This window comes from Vigna radiata, chromosome 11 (assembly GCF_000741045.1).
Source record: "Vigna radiata var. radiata cultivar VC1973A chromosome 11, Vradiata_ver6, whole genome shotgun sequence".
Lineage (NCBI taxonomy): Eukaryota > Viridiplantae > Streptophyta > Magnoliopsida > Fabales > Fabaceae > Vigna > Vigna radiata.
In genome coordinates, this window is record NC_028361.1 from 19,553,958 (window position 1) to 19,576,393 (window position 22,436).

At 32.0% G+C, this 22,436-nt stretch overlaps 1 protein-coding gene across 1 annotated transcript in view; it reads right to left on the bottom strand.

Annotated features, from left to right (window-relative positions):
- Window positions 1-9,243: 9,243 nt before the first annotated feature.
- Window positions 9,244-22,436, bottom strand: part of LOC106777656 (DNA gyrase subunit A, chloroplastic/mitochondrial) — a 38,089-nt gene continuing 24,896 nt past the window's right edge. Inside the window, exons 21-27 of the mRNA XM_014665328.2 lie at window positions 19,805-19,969; window positions 19,596-19,697; window positions 16,072-16,208; window positions 14,635-14,755; window positions 14,491-14,545; window positions 14,259-14,358; window positions 9,244-9,875 (exon numbers count right to left, since the gene is read on the bottom strand). Of these exons, the coding sequence (XP_014520814.1) occupies window positions 9,767-9,875; window positions 14,259-14,358; window positions 14,491-14,545; window positions 14,635-14,755; window positions 16,072-16,208; window positions 19,596-19,697; window positions 19,805-19,969 (789 nt within the window). The 3' untranslated portion in view covers window positions 9,244-9,766. The remainder of the gene's footprint in view (window positions 9,876-14,258; window positions 14,359-14,490; window positions 14,546-14,634; window positions 14,756-16,071; window positions 16,209-19,595; window positions 19,698-19,804; window positions 19,970-22,436) is intronic.

Here is a 22,436-nt window from a genome sequence, read left to right on the forward strand (position 1 = left end):
TAAAGAAAATGAGAAGATTAAATTCATGAAAGTTTTAAACTTGAGACAAGTAAGGAATGGTCAAACGAATTGTTAGGTATTGTTAACAAGATAAAATTGTTGGGAAAGGAGTTTCTAAATTCTAGACTCGTTGAGAAAATTTTGGTGACAATGCTAAAGAGATATGAAACATTTATTCCTTCATTAGTTAACACAAAATATCTATCTATAATTACTTTAAATGAAATTATACATGTCTTGCAAGCACAAGAACAACAAAGATTAATGGAAGAAGATCATGGGGTTGAATGTGCTTTACTTCATAATCAAGAACAACAAAAGGAACAGATATAACATTTTTCCATCTTGTCCCTATCGTAAGAAAAATAATCACCAACGCAACAAGTGTTGGTAGAAGCTATATGTAAAACGCCACAAATGCGGTCAATTAGGACATGTGGAAAAGGCATGCAAATATTAGAATCACATAATGGAATATTCACGTGTTGACAAAAACCAAGAGGGAGGTGAACTATTTTGTTAATAAAATTGTGCCTTTTAAAATTTTCCCCTTTTTATAAACTAATTTTATAACAAAAATCAATTATTTTAAAACAAGAACAATAAAGATAAATAGTGAAAAGAAAGAGAAAGCTACACGAGTAATTTTATACTATTGTTAATCTCTTTAAAGAGGGATTAACTAATCACTAAAAAATAACAAGAACTTATGATCACAAAGAGTAGAGTAAAGGTTAGAAAGTACATCTCTTAAAGATACAAGAGATGAACAACACCTCCTTGACGCATAAAGGATGAACAACTTTCTAGCAACAATAGCAACACTCAATCATTTAAGACACATTTAGTGAAAATTACCCTTCTACTCACACTAGGTCTTTTAAAGCCCATTTTTCACAAATACAGAGAGTTTTCTCTAGCAGTTCAACACTAAATCTCTAAATTGAAAAGGTTATCTTAGAAACTAGGTTTAGCCAAAAAATATACATTTAGTGAAACAAGGTTATCTATTACCAAGGGTGATGATGGATTGTTCCATGGGCTTTTAAGAAAATATGAAATTAACTGGGATAATCAATTATCATTAGTCAGAATCGATTATCATAGATATTTTTATAAATAATAAAACTTTTCCTGATTGCTTTGTTGCTTAAGTTCTGCCTATTCACTTTTGGTCTACTAATTTAAATATAACAAGACTGAATAACTAAATTCTTATGTCTTCAATGTATCTCTTGAATCCAAACATTGTTTAAATCTTCAATACTTCCCCACTAGCCATTATTGTCAAAACTCTTTATTGAAGTAAGATGTCAATCTTCTTCTTTTTCCAACAATCTCCTCATTTTTTATGATGATAAAAGATTATTGAAGGCTTGTGATATGTCTTATTCTTAATCAACAATTTAAGAGAAAAGCTAGTTAATCCAAAAGAAAGATAAATAACTTTTCTCCCCTATTTAAAATACAAGATAAAATAAGATATCAACACAAACACATCTTTCCTTTTTTTATCATAATAAAAAAGAATAGTTAAAAATAATAATCTCCCTACAAAGATGAACTCCTTTTTTTATATATAAAAAATAACAATTTCATGATTGAAGAGATCTCCCTGAATTAGATAAAATGGAACTCATCCTGAATTTGACAATTGATATAGTACCAAATTTTGGTGGAGATATCAAATATTGACTATAAAAAAGACTTCTTAAATTTTTTAAATAACTTGTTAGTCAGAAAAATAACATTTTGTCCCCAAGAACTTTTTTATTTAGGTCCTTTGAAGTTAAAGACATGTTACTTTATAATAGGAATCAAAGCATATCTTCCATTTAGAACACTATAATGTTAAATGTTACATTTGTTTGATGTATGTCCCTTCTTCATACAATAGAAGTATGTAACGACATTTGATTTCCTAGAATAGGTTGTTCCCTTTTCAACCCAAACCTTATAGGGTTTTTTTAATTTGATTCTTAATTTAAGGAACACTTTTATTTTTAAAAAACCTTTTTCTTATAGGTTTTCAATATTTTTTGTTACCTCTTCAAGCAAACGCTCAAGAATGTCAATATTATGTGACTCTTACAAGACTCACATTCAACATTTGTAACATCTTTTTTTTTTTTCAGATCTAAAATTTTATCTTTCAAAATTTCTTAAATATTTAATTTGCATGATGGTTTGTTAATAAAATTGTGCCTTTTAAAAAATTTTCCTTTTTATAAACTGATTTTATAACAAAAATAGATTCTTTTAAAACAAAAAACAATAAAGATAAAAAGTGTAGAAGAGAAAACTCAAACATCTTTTACTACTACATCACTCCATGGTGTTATTTGGAACCGTTCGGTGACTTTTTAATGAGAAAATTAAATTAATTTTACTTAATTTTTAACTTGTTTTTTATATATATTTTTTTTTTAAAATTCAAATTAATTATTTAAGACATGAAATTTAACTAAAATTATGGTAACTTTAAAAAAATTAACTTATATTGGATATTTATCAATAGGCTAGCTTTATGGAAAGTTGTGAAAGAATGATTATTGGTTGCCTCAGAATCTCATCATGGCTGAAATCAAAATGAAAGGAACAAAAGTCAAAGAAGACAAAGACAAATCCATGTTTTTTTGCTAATGTCTCATGAATAATCATTGCCAAGATCATGACCTTAAAGTCTTCCAACAAAATTTGGAATTATTTGAAAGAAGAATATGAAGATTAAATGCATGAAAGTTTTAAACTTGAGATAATTAAGGAATACTCAAACAAATTGTTGGATATTGTTAACAAGATAAAATTGTTTGGAAAGGAGTTTCTAAATTCTGCACTCTTTGAGAACAATAGAGAACATTTTGGTGACAATGCTAAAGAGATATGAAATATCTATTGCTTTGTTAGAAAACACAAATTATCTATCTACAATTACTTTAAAAGAAATGATACATGTCTTGCAAGCACAAGAACAACGAAGATTAATGGAAGAAGATCATGGGGTTGAATGTGCTTTACTTCATAATCAAGAACAAAAAAAATGAACAAATGTAACATTTTTCCATCTTGTCCATATGGTAAGAAAAATAATCACCAACCCGATAAGTGTTGGTAGAAGTTATATATAAAAGGCTACAAATGTGGTCAACTAGAACATGTGGAGAAGGTATGGAAATCCTGTTAGAATCACATAACAAAATGTTTGCATGTGGACAAAAACCAAAAGGGAGGTGAACTATTTTGTTAATAAAATTGTGCCTTTTAAAATTTTTCCCATTTTATAAACTAATTTTATAACAAAAATGGATTCTTTTAAAACAAGAACAATAAAGATAATGAGTGTAAGGAAAGAGAAAGCTACATGAGTAATTTTATACATGTTAATCTCTTTAAAGAGAGATTAATTAATCACTAAAAAATAATGAGAACTTACAATCACAAAGAGTAGAGTAAAGGTTAGAAAGTACATCTCTTAAAGATATAAGAAATGTTAAAGACACAAGAAATGAACAACATCTCATTTGACACACAGGATGAAAACTTTCTAGCAACAACAGCAACAACACTGCATCATTTAAGTCACACTCAATGAAAGTTATTGCTCTACTCACACTAGGTCTTTCAAAGCCTATTTTTCACTCACAAATTCAGAGTGTTTTCTCTAGTAGTACAACACTAAATCTCTAAATTGAAAAAGTTATCTTAGAAACTAGGTTTGGCCAAAATATATATAGATTCTTATTTTAAAAATTAGGTCAAAAAACTGAAAAGTCTTTTCGCAATTGTCTCTAATAATTTATTATCATAAATGATAATTAATTATACCAAAACCTATTTAAAAAATTATTTTCCTGCAATGATAATCAATTACCAAGAGATGTGTTCCATAGGCTTTTAAGAAACTATGAAATTAACGGGGATAATCGATTATCATAAATGTTTTTATGAATAATAAAACTTTTCCTAATTTGTGAGTTGCTTGAGTTTTGGCCATTGACTTTTGGTCTACTAATTTAAATAAAACAAGACTTGAATATCTAAGTTCTTAAGTCTTCAATGTATATCTTGAATCCAAGCATTGTTTAAATCTTCAATATTTCTCCAGGAGTCATCATCATCATCAAAACACTTTATTGAAGTAAAGATGTCCATCTTCTTCTTTTTCCAATAATCTATTATTTTTTATGATGATAAAAAATTATTGAAGGCTTGTGATATGTCTTATTTTTAATCAACAATTTAAGAGAAAAGCATAGTTAATCCAAAAGAAAGATAAATAACTTTTCTCTCCTTTTTAAAATAGAAGATAAAACAAGATATCAACACAAACACATCTCTCCCTTTTTTTTATCATAATAAAAAATAATAGTTAAAAATAAAAATCCCACTACAAAGATGAACTTCTTTTTTATAAAAAATAACAATTTCATGATTGAAGAGATCTCCCTGAATTATATAAAATGGAACTCCCCCTTAATTTGACAATTCATACAATACCAAATTTTGGTGAAGATATCAACTCTTGACTATCCAAAAAGACTTCTTTAATTTTTGAAATAATTCGTTAGTAACTTTTGGTCCACATGAACTTTTTTACTTGGGTCCTTGAAGTTAAAGACATGTTACTTTATAATTGGAATCTAAACATATATTCCATTTAGAACACCATAATGTTAAATGTTACATTTGTTTGATGTATGTCCCTTCTTCAGTAGCATGTAACGACATTTAATTTCCTAAAATAAGTTGTTCCTTTTTCAATATTTTTTGTTACCTCTTCAAACAAATGCTAAAAAATATCAATATCAAACACGTGACTCTTACAAGACTCACATTCAACATTTGTAACATCTTTATTTTCCAGATCTAAAATTTATCTTTCAAAACTCCTTAAATGTCTAATTTGCATGATGGTTTGTTAATAAAATTGTACCTTTTAAAAAATTTACCTTTTTATAAACTGATTTTTTAACAAAAATAGGTTCTTTTAAAACAAAAACAATAAAGATAAAAAGTGTAGGAAAAGAGAAAGTTGCACAAGTAATTTTATACAATTTCATATAAAAAGGGATTAACTAATCACTAAAAAGAATCGGAACTTATCACAAAGAACATATCAAATGTTAGAAAACATGTCTCTTGAAAACACAAGAGATGAACAACACCCCCTTTACACACAAACGATGAACAACTTTTCTAGAAATAACAACACTCAATCACTTAAGACACATTTAGTGAAAGTTATCACTCTACCCACACTAGGTTTTTCAAAGCCTTTTTTCACAAATAGTGTTTTCTCTTACAGCACAACACTAAATCTCTCAATGATAAGTTATCTTAGAAACTAAGTTTATCCGTGTGTGTGTGTCTATATATATATATATAGACTCTTATTTTGAAAATTAGGTAAAAAAAACTAAAAGGTCTTTTCACAATTATCATTATTAATTAATTATCATTGATATTCCATTATTCCAAGAAACTATTTCAAAAATTATTCTCCATGTGATACTAAATTACTAGCTGTGATGATCAATTATTCCATAAGCTTTTAGGAAAATATGAAATTAAATAGGGTGATTGATTATTATTGGTGATAATCATTATCACATAAGTTTTTTTGAATAATAATTTTTTTCCTTAATGCACTTTTGCTTAAGTTTTGTCTATTGACTCTTGGTCTACTAATTTAAATAAAAAACACATATTTCAATACTTTAACAACTAAATTCTTAAATCTTTAATGTATCTCTTGAATCTAAACATTCTTTAAATCTTCAACACTTCTCCATGAGTCATCATGATCAAAACTCTTCATTGAAACAAGATGTCAATCTTCTTTTCTTGTCAACAAATCCCAAAATCCTCAAGATGACAGGATTGTATAAGATAAATCAAAATGTAAACTATTCCTTACAACATCATGTGTTACAACCAACAAACCTATAAAAGATTGGATTATAGATAATGGTTGTACAAATCACATGCCTTATGATCGAGAACTTTTTAAGGAACTCAATAAATCACATATTTCCAAAGTAAGAATTACAAAGTGAGAACAACTTCTTGCGAAACTACCTAAACATTTTCAATTTAAACTTACTCAATTATCAACTTAATTTTTGATGTCTTGTTTACTCTTAAGATTGTTCAGGATCTGTAAAGTGTGCTCTAATCTTAAAGTAGGGTTATAAGGTCTCCTTGAAAATAAATTTGTACGATCAAATATGCTAACAATCTAGAAGTACTCAAAGTTCATATTGCTTTGGATTTAATGAAGGAGGAATTGGTTACAAAGGAAGAAAATATAATAGAAGCATCAAAACCAAAAGAAGACTAATATGTCTTGAAGAAGTTTGATGTCCATGTAAAAAAAGTAAATAAAGACCCACATTCTAATATTCATCAAAATTTCAATGTCACTGTCATAAAATCCACAACTAACAAAGAAGGTCATGCTAATAAAAGAAAAAATACAATAAAAAATGTCAAATTGAATGAAGATATGGTCCCATTGAAAAAGAAAAAAAAATATAAGCAAAAAAATTTAAGCAAGGAAGAGTGTAGAAGATATTTACTTTATAGCTTATTTTATTTTAAAATTAATTTTTAAGAAATATTAAAGTTTTAAAATATCTTTCAATTTTAAATTTTGCTCTCTCTATATGTAATGTATTAATAAATAAATTAACATGTTCCTTCATACAACATATATTTTATATATCTTATATCACTTATATCTATTTTTTTCTCAAAAAAAATTAAATATGTTTTTAACCTCTTTAGTAAAAATTAGAAATAGTTTCCCTTCAAAACTTTGACCCAATTTAGTTTTATTAACTAAATTTTGTTAAGTTTATTTGATATTTCAAACATGTTTCATAATAGCATTCGAGTTGTTTATACTGTTAACAAAATTTGATTAAATGGACTAAATCCACGCAGTTCTAAAGATAAGAGACTAAATTAGTCCAAAGTTTTAAAGATGGACTAATTTCAATTTTCACTAAAAGTTAAGAAATTAAGAGCATATTTAACTCTTTAAAAAGCCATAAAAATTTCCATCACCCGATGTTTATCTTGGTGACAAATTTAGACCGTAGCAATAGGAACAAGAACAAAAGCACACTAACTCCATACCTATCACAACAATAATACAAGTAAATGTCACTATGTATACTTGAAGAAAAACATACCATACGAAGAAGACTCACCTTAAGGAATGATTTTTGAAAATAATTCAAGTGTAAGTTCAAGTTCTACGATGAATAAAAAATGATAAAGTTACATATAAGAAAAAATCCATAAATACATGGTCTCTTCAAAAAGACTGGTGTCAGTTTTTTTTATAGATTAAGACTCAACGCACACACACACATATATATATATATATATATATATATATATATATATATATAATATCTCCTTATGACATCGTGAAAAATCTCATCAAATATTTCATTGTTACTAAATAACTAAGTTCGATAGCTTTTACAAAAAAACAAAAAAATGCTACAATACCTTACGTGTTTATCAAAGAGTAAAAGTGCAGCTCTTTTCAAAAAATATTACCCAAAATCCTACCCACTTTTCCTTTGTTTAGCTAAATCTTTAAATCATACAAAAGGATCTAATAGTTACCCCACGTGTTCGATCATTTCAAAACTCAACCAAAAAAACCCCAATGTTACTAACCAAATTGTCTTAGTATCCTCATTAAGCCTACCCAAAAACTAGCTCTAATTTTGGAATCTATTGAAAGGAAAATGAATATAAAGAGGAAAAAGATTCAAGGAAGATATACAAGAGAAACCTAAGAAAAGTTGGAAGACAAAAAAGTAAGAGAATTTAAAAATTTTAAAAAGCATAAAATATTTTAATAGCATCAAATAATATTTTATGATTAATAGAAAATTATAAGAGTGAATGGTTAGAAACATAAAATATCACTTTCAAACGTGTAAGATCATTATAACTAAATTCAGGTGTCACTTTGAAATGTATTTGATAATTGTATCTATTTCATAGTATTTCTAAACGACATTGAATTTAGTTGAGTGACACACTAAGAGTTTTAACTTTCATGTCATTTTCCAACTTCACAATCAAGAAACCACTAATCAAGGAACCACTCATATGTTATCATAAAATCAAAGAAAAACTCAACTGATAAAAGAATGATAGAGTTTCCTCAACCATAAAAGATGTCTTTGTCTATTATCTAACATTTACTTGTTCTTTAGATTCGCTAATTTGATGGAATTTTGTCGAATGCTTCTGTAAGACTACGTCTAGTATGATGGAAATTTGTCTGACACTTTTATAAGATTGTGTCTAATCCTGTTAGCTTGTGTCTAGAACTTTAATACAACTTCCATCTATCTTTGCTTCTTGCATCCGTAACATTTCTAAGACTTATCTAATCTATGCATCTTGTGTCCAAAGTTTTAATATGATTTCTGTTTATCTTCCTTGCATTGGACACTTCTTTATATCTTCACCTAATTGTTGGCTAGCATCTAATATAGTATTAGACGGACTCTTCTGTAATTTTGATACATAACCAAAACATTATTTTTTACTTTCCTACAAACCATCGTTGTGTTTGGCAAAATTCTCATATTTAAACAATGTCTAATCATGAGTAATATGTTACTCTTAATATTAACAAATCAATGATTGTTGTTGTGTTTTGCACTTATGTGTTTGTATTTTTGCTCAAAATCGTGACACCCTTGAACTGACACTTACGGTATTTATATTCTTATTTTTATAATTAGGCATTATACTTTTACCACTTAAGTATGAAATTAACAACAATCATGTAATATTAACAATCACATTTTCTTCACTCCTTTCTATGTTTTCACATTTTCCTTCAATTTATTTATTTATTTATATGATTATATAAATTTCTATTATTTTGCTATCCTTGTATTTGCAATACTTTCATCAAAACATTTGACTTAAGCTGAGCATGAAAGTATTTTAAAATATTATCATTGAAGAGATTCAACTATTTGTTCATGTTCATCTGTTTTTTATGTTAATATATGCTGCACACCAATCCCCCACTGGTATTGTTTTGTTATTGATAACATGTACATTAGATAATCAATATTAATTAGGTACCAATCTAGTTGGAATTGTAATCAACATCATGAAGATTGTTATCTTCATTATTACAATAATAGATGATGGAAAGAGTCTGCCCATACAGTAGATATCTTGGGGACAAATGCATTGATATTTCCTTCTCAATCCATGCATAAAGCTCAATTTTGTCTATCATTGTTTTTTACACGCTATTGCCATATTAGATCTGTTTCAATAATAAAATCTAAGATGTCTTCTACATAGTCTAAGAACAAGTTCACATAACATTGCAAAATTGATGTGGAATTATAATTCTCAATCACAGTGAAGACTTAAACCTATGAACTAATGGCTAACCTTTTCTAATGATGTAGCTGTTACAAAAATGTAGAGTTGATTAAAATGTGGCATTTCGCCCCGTCATGATTTTCATTTGCCTTCCCACTATAATTTACAAGACGCATCAAGAATAAACACCAGACCTCCCAGCCATCTTTCAAAAACACCCCCGAAAGAGAAATACAAAATATAAACGGAGCAGGGGGAAAAACTAGGACGATTTCAATAGAGATCATACGCAACCACAGATTCAAGGATCTAGCAACAGCATTTAATCAAAGGCAAATGAACAAGGTAAGCTCTTTTAAATATGGAGGTTCTTCTACTACTACTAGCCTTGAGCAGTAGCACGAACTTCCTCAGGTTCACAATCCGTTGCTGAAATCAATGAAGCAGACTGAATCTTTCCAGCATGATCAAGTCGCATCAAAATAACTCCCCTGACATAATAAATTCACATATTACCATGACCTCAGTACATATTAAATTCCAACCCTGACGTAAAAGAAAAATAAGGGCACTCTAGTGCTATAAAGATCCTGCTATGGGGCATATGTCAACAGAAGGATTCAATTTATCGACATTGCCATTAATTTCACAACTTAGCATCTAGAATAGGTCCAATGAATATAACACATGTTTTATAGAAATTACAAAAGACAGTCTAATAAGCTCCTTGCTACAACAGATACATTAATTTAAAACATTTGTCAAACGATCAACACAGGATATGTTACACCTATAGAGAGGGAACAGGTTTGGAAGGTGTACTAAAGGAAGAATTTATATAAGTGATTGGTGTGTGTCAATGCCTAGGAGGTATGATGGTGTGTGGGTTGTAATTATCTCTAGGCACATACTTAATGCAAAATCTTGAACACATTTCTTGCATTGAAAAATTGACATCTTAAACATAGGACCAAATATTTGTAGACAGTTCAATATCAGGTTGCCTTATAAGCCTAACAAACCTCATTAGAAGAGAGGTTGATATCATTTTAGAAAGTGAACTTTAATTCTAGCTCAATCTCACAAAACTGACTTATAAGATAAAATTTATACCTACATATATACTATAGTTTGATCATATCTTTAATCAATGTGTGATCTCTAACATTATTAAACATGTCCTCTAGCATGAAGCATTGTTATGCTACCCAGGTACACTAGTTCAAACAACATGGTCAACATGGTCATATTGAACTCTACGTGACAATCATGAGTTTTTGTCTCAAATAGAAATGGAAGTTCTTGGTTAAAAGGATTAAATTCTGACCAATAATTAAGTCCCTTCCATGAAAACCTTAACCACACACCTTCTTCGTGTCCCAGTGCCTAAATATTAGGAAGCCAATGGAACCATCTATCATGGTTGCCACACGAAGAAGAAGAGGACGTGACACTAGAAGAGAAGAACGTGGAAGTCGAAGGGATCCATGGTGCACATATGGTAAAAGGATGGGCCACACCCAAGAAAATTGCTACTCGTTGCATGGTTTTCCTTCAAAAACAACCAATATCTCCAAGGTTCACCACAACTATCTTGAGATTAAAACAGAAAAATATATGTCTGGAGGGATTAAGAGATCCCACATCACTTCTTACCACGCCTTGTCACATTGCCCATTGCGCTCAGAAAAGGTACTCGTTCCACTCAAAACCCTCATCCCATGTATAATTTTCATAGCTATCACACATTGTCGCTCTCTTGTTATTCTCTTTTATCCTTAGTGTCTTCTGTGATTATATCCAAAAAATGTGAAAGAAACACTTGATCTTCTTGGATTGCGACAAGCCATGATTGTAGAAATGTAGGAGCTCGTGCCCCTTCTCCTGGTCAAGAAGATTGTTGGTCGTTGATGCAATTAAAGTCCTGATGGTGAAATTGATTATTGTGACACTTTCTCTCCCCGTGATTAAGATGTGACTACAATTCGTCATTACAATGGCATCAATTCATCATTGCCCACTTCATCAATTAGATATAAAAAATGCCTTCCTCCATGGAGATCTTGAGGAAGAAGTTTATATGGAGCAACCTCCTGAGTTTGCAAATTGCATCGATCTCTATATGCCTCAAGCAATCACCACATGCTTGGTTTGGAAAATTCAGCTCCATTATTAAAAAATTTGAGCTAAAACACATTGATGCAGACCATTCAGACTAGAAATTTGCAGCATTATCAGTGATAACTTAAACAACATCATCTAACATTTTGAAAACTTTATCAATTATTTTTTATATGTCTGAAGTGTCAAGTGAATAAAGAAAAATCGTCCCTTTAGGACTACTCACTAAGAAGTTGCAAATAGAACATCTTTTTCTATCTGTCCAACCATCAGACATAATTGTACATCCAGTTCTCTTCTACTACTCCTCATAATCCTCAAGGATTGCATCTGTTTTATTCACATCTTGTTTCAAGAGCTTCTCTCTAATGTCATGATAAGATGGTGGTTTGTATCCAACTCCATACTTACCAATCATTTCACACATCTTTCCAAATGCTGGATTACTAATTACATTAAAAGGAATGGCACTGGTGTAAAAGAATTCAGCCACTTGAGCGTCAACTTCCTCTTTCTATCCTTTTTTAATCATTTGATTTATAGTCGCTTGGACTCTCCCCTTGCTAGTAGTAGCAACTTTTTGTTTTCATTTAAAACTGAATACCTTGTGTCCTTCAAAACTGTCACTTTCTTCCTCGTCTTCACCAATATTTAACTTTCTTTTCTTTAATGAAGCATTCTTAGCTTTAGCAACTATTTTTATTATCAAACTTTTTATTTCATCCAAAACAGAAGCACAAGGTTTAGAATCCTATGTGGTTCCAACAATCTAAATATACCTCCACTCACAATCTTTGAGCAATAGTTACATTTAACTTTTCTTCCATTACCCCTAATATCAAACCCATCTTTCCATCCAATATCAGATCGATTTCCTAGAGCATTTTTACTTCTACTCAAGAGTTTATGTAAACTCGTGAGAGTCAAGTAAACTCGACTCAAGCTCGAGCCAATAAGCTTGACTCATAAACTCGTAAGAGTTTATTCCATATGAAAAAATAATTGTATAAATAATATCTAATTTAAATAAGTCCACAAAATTATATAACTTTAAATAAATAAATTTATAGAAATATTATTCATAAAAAAATTAACATAAATTAATTAGTGAAACAGAGGCACAATGAATGCGAAATGGAGCACGTGATCAGAGGCAAAATAGTAAGACCACTGAAGGAGGCACGATCCAATGCAACCATTGGTGATGACGAGATCATGGCCAACGACGACCGCGAACAAGGGCAAAACACGAGCGAGGATGAAACGTGAGCAACAACGCAAAGACGAAGCACATTGTTGAGTGAATGTTGGAGACAAACAAGAAATAGAGCTTTGTCACTCAACCTAAATCAAAAAACTCTAATATGGTGAGCCCTAAATCTTCACGAACTTGCCATATCGGAAGCAAACTCATGATTTTAGTCGAGTCTACCGATTCTACCACCGAGCACACCGATTCTACACCAAATTCAAGTTTGCTTTCGAGTTAACTCGAAGAGTTAGCACGTAAATTCACCTGACTTAACGAGTTAACTCGTGAGTTTGATAACCATGCTCTTAATGGTTGAAGATATAGTTGAATTAGTTTCCATTGAATTTGGTACATTTCATGATGCTCTAAATATATTCACTGAAAAAAAACATGGCAAAAGGGGACTAATTTATATTTTTTTAAAGAAATGAGGTTTACATTTATATTATATAATAAAAGAACATTGAGCAGGAGCATTGGTCACGTTGCACTTCTTTAATGAAATCAGTGGTTTTTAATGCCCCATCTTTTTCAGCCATGTGAAAGCACAGTGGTTTATTTATATAATAATGGTTCATTTATATGATAAAAGGAAAGTTACAAGGGCAATGGTCACGACTCTGTTAAAATGAAAAAAGTTTTACTCACCACCACACTTTCGAATGACAAGACACTAGGAGCTACGGCGGCAAGCATGTCAGCAAACAGAACGAGACCACGACCAGGGCAAACAGCAAGCGAACGGTGAGCACAACTGCGAGCCAACGAAGCACGATCACGAAACTCGACGACAAGCTAACAGAATGCGACGACGATGGCGAAGGAGAAGGCCACTGGCAGAGACACACGGAAGCGAACCGAGTGGTGGAGAAAAGCACAATGAAATTGAAGAAAAACAGTGTTGAAGCCTAATCAGGTCATTAAACCATAAAATCAAAACGACTTCCCCTTTTTTTGTTTCTCCCTGTTTCAAACTCGCAAAATCGTTCCAAAATCGCAATTCTACACGATCCCACCGAAGCAGTTACGATGCCATGAAAAGTGAGTTTGCTTCCAAGTTAACTCGAAAACCAGGACTACAAATGCAAACTCGTCCGAGTTAACTCGTGAGTTTGATAACTATGGCGAAAACTAAGTCAAAATGACAAAGCCAAGCAAAGTGGGATCAACCTGCTGTGACTCCAACTTAAGATTAAAAATAGAGAAATATATTTTGGAGGGCTTGAGAGATCCTTCTCAATCTTTTATTTATAACGAAAAATTGAAGAGTACATGGATGACTAAGGAAGTACACTAGACACCTAGGTGCAGAACTAGGTATGACTAATAAATTGCCTAGAACACTACACCTTACTTAGGCTTAATGATGATACATAGATGTAATTATTCTAACAATATCCATAGAAGATTAAACTTAGGTTCTTATACTATGCACTAAAACAAAATCATGGAATGAATAAATAAGTAGCAACTATGCATATAGGACGCAATTCAGTTTTACCTTGCAAATCGAGACTGTATTGAAATATCGCGAACCTTAATTCTGTTGACTGTACCACTCTGGCTTACAAGAACCACTTGTTCATCACTTTCACCATCCTCTGATAGAGATAATGATGATGATATATTACAACTCATAATAACTAAATTTAATATCCGTAGGAAAATTAATACTAGTAATTATAAGAACAGTAACTGAAGTTGTTGAACTAATCATAGCATTCAGAAAATACCTGCTTGTGAGAATCCTACCACAAAAACAGCAGCAAGGCGATCCTCTGCAGAAAACTGAATACACAGGATGGAATGCCAACATTTAAATGAAAAAAGAACATCTATTATTGCCAAAAGAAGGAATTTTCTAATATAAAAAATACCTTGTATCCAACCAAACCAACACGATTCAAAGATGATACCCTGAAACTGCTCAAAGGGACACGCTTCCCATGACCATTCTCAGACACGAACAACAACCACGGGCCTTTCTGGCCCTTTCCACTGGGAATTTAGTAAATGAATATAATAAGGACATATTTGATAAACTGCTCACATAATGGCTTCAAAAGACAAATACTCATCACAATGTCAAAATACTTCTCGTCCATTAATCTGGAGTCATGTTCTAGAGCTAAAGAAAGAATAAACGTACGTACAATACTTTTAAAGAAATAGATCTCAACAATCTTTTTTAAAATATACAAGAGCCGTAATCAAGCCGACAAATTTATCAACAATTTAAAAATGCTTAAATCTTCTAGGAACTGAAATTGGAGGGCTGTAGTCATTAACATTAAAAATATAATATGGTCATAGAGGAGACATGGGTATCATAGGGTGCCTAAGAGCATCTCCAACCAACAATTCCATCTATGTTTCTCTACTACGATTTAAAATAGTATTTCACAATCCCTCTAATGCCATAACTTGCTTTGTTTAAATAATAATATTTTAGTCATGCTGGCCCATTCAGCCCAAGACTTGTCTCTTCCTCCCAACGTGACCCCAACATGTGACACTAAAGGAGGTTCACCCTTGGTAGCATTATAAGACAACGTTTCGACCACCCGGGTTAAGCATCGAATCATGTCCTCCAACCGTTGGAAGCGCTCATGAGTTTGACTTTCTTGGTGGGCCTTATCTTTCATGAAACCTTTTCTCCGGTGGTTAAGCCCATCAATACATGTAAAAACCACAAAGATTTGTAGTCCCCAACAAGTCCTTAGTTTGTAAGCTGAATAAGGCTATGTTAACATCTTAGAGAACTCGAACAAGAGAATGGAGAGAGTATGAATGATAGAAATCGTTTCTTACTTTCTAAACAGTTTGAATTATGATCAAGATGGGTTTCTATACTAAAAGAAACTTAAGTCAACTACGCCAACTATAGTATGCTAACAAGCTGCTTTTACCGTGTGTCAGAGAAAAAAAAGTCCTACATCAAGTAGCATGGGATGCATGGTGGTGTACAAGAGTTTGGTTCTCACGTAATAGCTAGCTTCTGAGGGTGGTTCAGCAAGTGTTTGGTTGCTTCTCATTATTACTGATACAAAATTCAGAAAAGACAGGATGCATTCATAAAACACTTGAAAAAGCTTAATCAATAATTTTATTTGTTCAATGCTAAATGTTTTCATGAAGGAAACATGTAGTTATAAGCTGGTATGAATATGATTCATATACAATTACACAATCCTATGAGATTGTTTTCTTTCAGATCATATCTAACACCACACATGAAAGAAAAATAAATTGAGACTGAATACTGACAGCTATCAAAGCAACACATTCAGTATTCAGGATTTCATCACTACTACCTGTTATCAGGATATTTTGATAAAGTTTCCAAGTTGTTCCACATGGCTGCTGGTATAATGTCCACACTGGCCATACTATCCCCGTTTTTGAGTCTCATTGCAAGTGAACCCCGTGTATTTCTACTTAGTGTGCGGATCTGCAAGGTAGTCAAAATTGAGAACATGGTTAGGATCATGAAGTGCTCTCAAGATCATAAATTATGAGATCGTGACCTTAGCTTTGTACTCCATATATATATATATATATACACACACACCCATGCAAACAAACAATTGAAAAAAGTCAATCCAGTTTCACACTTTAAAATACTTTATAAAACTTATAGTCATCATAAACCTTAAGAAAGAAAGCAGTTCAATCAAGTCATAACTTGTAAGTGACAAGCAGAACAACTTAAAATACCTAATTGCTTATGACTAAGAAGCCCAAAGAAAATACCAAATGTTCAAAAAGACAAATTATAAAATACTTGATCAAACTTGAAGTCATCATACAACGTTAGAAAGAAATCATGTCAATCATAACTCGTAAGTAGCATAAAGTCGCTATCACATTTTCAGAAAGAAAAATTATCAAGTCAAAGACAAAGAACACCTAGAAGGCCAAACAAAATGATTTCGTAAAATACATGCAACGGTTCCATCTACATTTTTTTTTTTAAATTTTTTCAGGTTTTGTTATTTTGGGCTTGGGTTTTAGCCCCAAATCCGTTTAGTGGAAAAACAATGATTTTGTGCTCAAAGAGTTTGCACAATACCTACAATTTTACTAACAAGCTGTGCGATCCCACTGATTACACAATTTTGCTATTTCATGTGTGATATAACACATAGCTATGAAACCATGGAACATGCTAGTCCAGGAGAAAACTTGTTACTTTGCTTATTGTTGGAAGTCTCATATTGACTAGAGATAAAACCAATTTATATTATATAAGTGGGTGTAAACCTCACCATACCATTTTTGTGGAGTGAGTTAGGCTTAAAGTTCATTTCTTAACATGCTATCAGAGTCAAGTTAGAACCTATTCTGGCGAGATTTGAGTGGACATATTCTTTCACCCGTTATCGAGCCATGTTGGTTAGAAATTCTTCCGCTGGAGGGGGAGTGTACCTATGTGGAAAGGATTCACCCTTGAGGGTGAGATTGTTCGGAATCCAAGTTTGAGTCTAAGTTCCACATTGGATAGAAATGAGAAAGTAGAGCATTATATAAAGATGAAAGACCCATTAGCCCGTTGACTTATGGTTTTGGGTAGAGAGTGGTGTCAATCCTTTATGTGGTCAGGCTCATATCCCTTGATAGACCCAATAGTGATATCAGAGTCGATGGTTTGTCTTGGTGACCGGCTCAGACAAGTATAATGATCTCTATACCGAAAGTCTTCCTGACAAAGGAAGTTTTCACTATATTCAACTCAAACTTCACTATACAAGTTGATTTTGTGAGGTTGAATTCAGCTTAAAGTCCACTTCTTAACACCTATGTTGCAAGTTTGAGATTATACCCACACAAACACATATTGGATGACATATATAATAAACTAGTTCCAAAATAAAACTACTAAATACAAATTATGGAAAAAAGCTTCAAAAATAGGTTTCAGCCAAATACTTTGTCAGAAATATTTGTTATTTTCTAAAATACCCAATATCAAAAAGTGTCCTTCACATATCTCAATATCCTTGTACTTGCAAGTAGATGAGAAAGCTACCAAGGATCCATAAATCTCCAGTCAGCCCCACTCCATAAGCCATGTCAAGTTTGCTGGCCACAGAAAAATCTCAACAACCAAACAATTTGTTCCTACTAGGCAGCACAGACTGCCTGCCTTATCACTTCCTTTCTTCTCTAGCTTCATAATCATAAACAATTGGTGTTTGTGTGATAGCAATCCAACATGAAAAATATTTTCAACATTTCAATTGCATCCACACAAATTCAAGCACTTGCATAGATAAATTACATCCCAAAAAGATACAATAGGTGTAAGACACGAGAAAAATATAATAATTAGGAAATAAAGTGGTTTTGATAGTTCAGTATTATAGTTTGGTAATTGGTGTTTGATGTTTAGGTATTTTTTAGAATTATATTTATTATGTTAGTTATATGGTGATTTGTGTGTGTGATATTATCAACATAATATGTTGGCTTGTTTATAGAGGAGTGGTCTAGGATTGAATGGGTGTGGGTTCAATTCTTAGGAAGAAGAGTTTAAAAGAAACTTAGATTTGGGCAGCTTCTTTCCCGAAGCGATTTCCGACGTTGTGTTCGCTAGAGTTGGACACACTTTTCTACCCTATCAATGACCCCAATCGGCTAAGAAAGCAGCCATAATGGGCGGATAGCAACGATGGTGGCTATTGTCGCAACGAAAACAGAGCTCCCAAGATGGGAAGTTCTTATACCATCTTAAAGAAGAGAATGAATTTTATAAATTTCGTTCATGTCAATTACATTCTCCTTAACTCTATTTGTAACAATTAAATTTCTGAAAAAGGAAAATTAGGAAACAATATAGCGGAAAATATACTAGAAGATCTTAAATATATTTTCTCTAATTAGGAAGATTCTATAAATATTTTCTCTAATTACAACAGCTGTCTTTGGCCTAGCAAAACTAGGTTTTCTTGAAATTTGAACTGGCTCATAACAGGACCCACCATAGGCTCAACCTCAGGCTCCACCAAAACAGGTTCCAAAATAGACTCCAAACCAAGCTCCACATCAAACTCCACATCAGGCTCCACAACAGCCTCCACAAGATTTAAAACCGAATATAAAGAGTTCTTATTCCCATCTTGGACACCAACCACCTTAGGATGATAAAGTTGCATTTTTGCATCAATTGTTTTCTTCACACCATACATTACATTGTCATTTTAAACCTTCTATAGTTAGATAAATCATAACCAATTATTTTATAATTTGAACAAAAAGAACAATAATTTCTCATACTCCACATTAACAATAAATGCAAATCCTGACTATCACTTTCATGAAGCTTTTGGTTTTGCTTGTTTTTTCTCTTCGTCCATAAAACTACAACAAATTAAAAGCGGGTCTTAGGAATATTTATTTCTTAGACAGTCTTTGTCCTGCCCAAGCTGGAGGACAGCAAGATACCTCTTGATATCACTAGTTATAACATACATTGAATACACGCAGAAGCAGAGAGAAAAGCAAGACAACAAAATATTATGGTACTGAATTTGAAAATTTACTTCTCACACATTGTATCCCACTACATTACTATTTATACTACAGTCAAAATCAATTAGCTAAAAACCAGCAAGTAAATTATAAAAAACATTAATTGCATGAGGTTGAGGATTAACCCGTCAAAAATTTCTAAACAAAAGTAGAAAGATATCACTTCAAAGCAGTAAAATTCAATGCTTTTATTTTTTTAATTAATTTATTTCCATATTTAGTTGAAATGCAAGTAACTTGTATTTCTATGTTTACAGAATTTGAACATTAACTACAGAAATAGAAATAATAACTGTCAGCAACTTGCCTTACTGCATTGGCACAGTATGACCATTCCACTGTGTGAAGCCATGGCCACAAAGTCATCATTTGTGCAAAGACGGACCCATTTCAGCTCATCACCGGGAACCTTTAAATTTAAACAGTATTCATCAATAACACTCAGGAAAAGATGTTAACAGAGAAACTTAACAATGTAGTAGTGTAAACAGAAGGAATTCAAACAAGGGAACAAACCAACTGAATAGCAATGATTCCGGTAGACCTGATGGATGAAAACAAATTCAAGGATACTCTCTTGATATAGCCTTGCATTGTTAGCATCAGCAAAAACTGATCCTCCACAAACTCACTCACAGGAATAATGGATGTTATTCTTTCACCATCAGATAAAGATAAAATCTGGATCACACGAAACAAACAGAAGAAAATTTGTTATTTTGCAATTTCTTTTTTAATCTAAAATCCTTAGGTACTGGTGAATTTTATATATAAAAACATAAAAAAAATTTAATAGATACCAAACCCAAATTATAAAATGATTAGAGTATTTTTCATGTGACTAGAAAGTAGTGAAATTAGTCTCTTGCAATATAATTTTCGAAGATCCCACGTATCCAAATTAGAATATTACTAAGATTTCTTTGTGGACTTGAGTTAAGCTTAAACTCTATTTTCTTAAAAGGTTTCCCAATGTCATTCATATTCTATCCTAGTAAAATTTATTAGGTCTATGTTATCAGGTTCTTCTTCCCTGGATCCACCAGGTGCATTGGAAATCTCAAATCAAATATAGAAATGTAGTCAAAGTATAATATATATATATATATATATATATATATATATATATATATATATATATATATATATATAAGGTGCAAACCTCTCATTACTAAGTCAATTTTATAATGCTGAGTTACATTTAAGTGTTACTTTCTTAATAATAACCTATAATGGGCCAAATCCTTCATTAGATCATGCAGTTGTTCAAGCTTCTAGAACGAGCTTCCAACACAAACTTCCATCTTTTATCCAAATGCCGATTTCTTTTTCCATTCCACTGTCTCTACTACAGTAGTAATGAACAGAGGCAGTTCTGCATCTGTTGATAGTTGGTTAACTTTACTTTTATTACATCTTAGTTAGCTGTTAAATTACTGACACAGGTATTAGTAACTCTTGTAACAACCTAGACACTAGAAATTCCAATTTGTACTCCCTGATCATTGAGAAAATAAGAATTCACTTTTCCCTTTCTACCGTTCTATTGCATTTTCTCTGAATTCTAAGTCGTCACCCTTACCTAAAAATAAGTTATCTCTAGATGAAAAATAAGTTGTAATGAGTAATTCATTTGAATACTTTCTTTCAATGTCCGAATACATTTTTCAAAAGAAGATATGTGTATGAAATAGTGAAAGAGATGAGGAGAAATCTCCCTTGTGTCATTGCATACACATAGGGTAATGTATTTATAATAATAAGAATGTGAGCTAAGCCCAAATACAAATGAATATGTAAAAATAAAATAATAAGCATAGGGACTATATTTCCCTAATTAACATAAACACACAATATCTAACACTCCCTCTCAAGCGGGAGCATATAAATCATATGTTCCAAGCTTGTTACAAAGATAGTCAATTCTAGGTCCTCGCAAGGACCTAGTGAATATGTCTGGCAACTGGTTGTTTGAGTTAACGAACTCAGTCTTGATATCTCCGGATATGATTTTTTCTCTAATAAAATGACAATCAACTTCAATGTGCATGGTTCTCTCATGGAAGACAGGGTTAGAACTAATATGAAGAGTAGCTTGATTATCACATATAAGTGTCATGTGAGTGACATCTCCAAATTTCAATTCACTAAGTAATTGTTTAAGCCACACAAGCTCACAAGTAGCTGATGCCATAGCTCTAAATTATACTTCTGCACTGGACCTAGCCACAACACTTTGCTTCTTACTTTTCCAAGATATCAGTTGCCACCAATAGAGACACAATATCCAGAAGTAGACCTCCTATCAGAAGGGGAACCAGCCCAATCAGCATCTGAATAACAAACGATCTTAGTATTGTTGTTAGGACCATATAGCAAACCTTTTCCAGGTGATCCTTTAATATACTTCAGTATGCGAACAACTGCATCCCAATGGTCTTTACACGAGGAGTTTAGAAATTGACTCACCGCACTAACTGCGAAGGAAATGTCAGGACGCGTAACAGTAAGATAGTTTAATTTACCAACTAATCTTCTGTACCGTTCAGGATCTGAGAAAGGCTCTCCCTGATTTGGTAGGAGTTTGATGTTAAGATCCATAGGTGTCTCAACAGATTTACAATTCATTAATATTGTTTCCTCCAAGATATCTAATGCATACTTCCTCTGAGATATGACAATACCATCATTGGATTGTGCTACTTCAATACCCAAAAAGTACCGGAGTTTGCCAAGATCTTTCGTTTGAAAATGGTGACAAAGGTGTTGTTTCATATGAGAGATGCCAAGATAGTCACTTCTTGTGAGAACAATGTCATCGACATATACTATTAAGTAGATACATCCAACACTTGAGTGGCGATAGAACACTGAATGATCCGCTTCACTGCTAGACATACCAAATTGTTGAACAACACTGCTGAATTTACCAAACCAGGTCCGAGGAGACTGTTTTAGGCCATATAAGGATTTTCGAAGACAACATACCAATCCAGAAGACTCCCCCTGAGCAACAAAGTCGGGCGGTTGCTCCATATAAATTTCTTCATGCAAATCACCATTAAGGAAAGCATTTTTGACATCAAGTTGGTAAAGAGGCCATTGTCGAAGACGGCCATGGCAATGAATAGGCGAACAGAGGTCATTT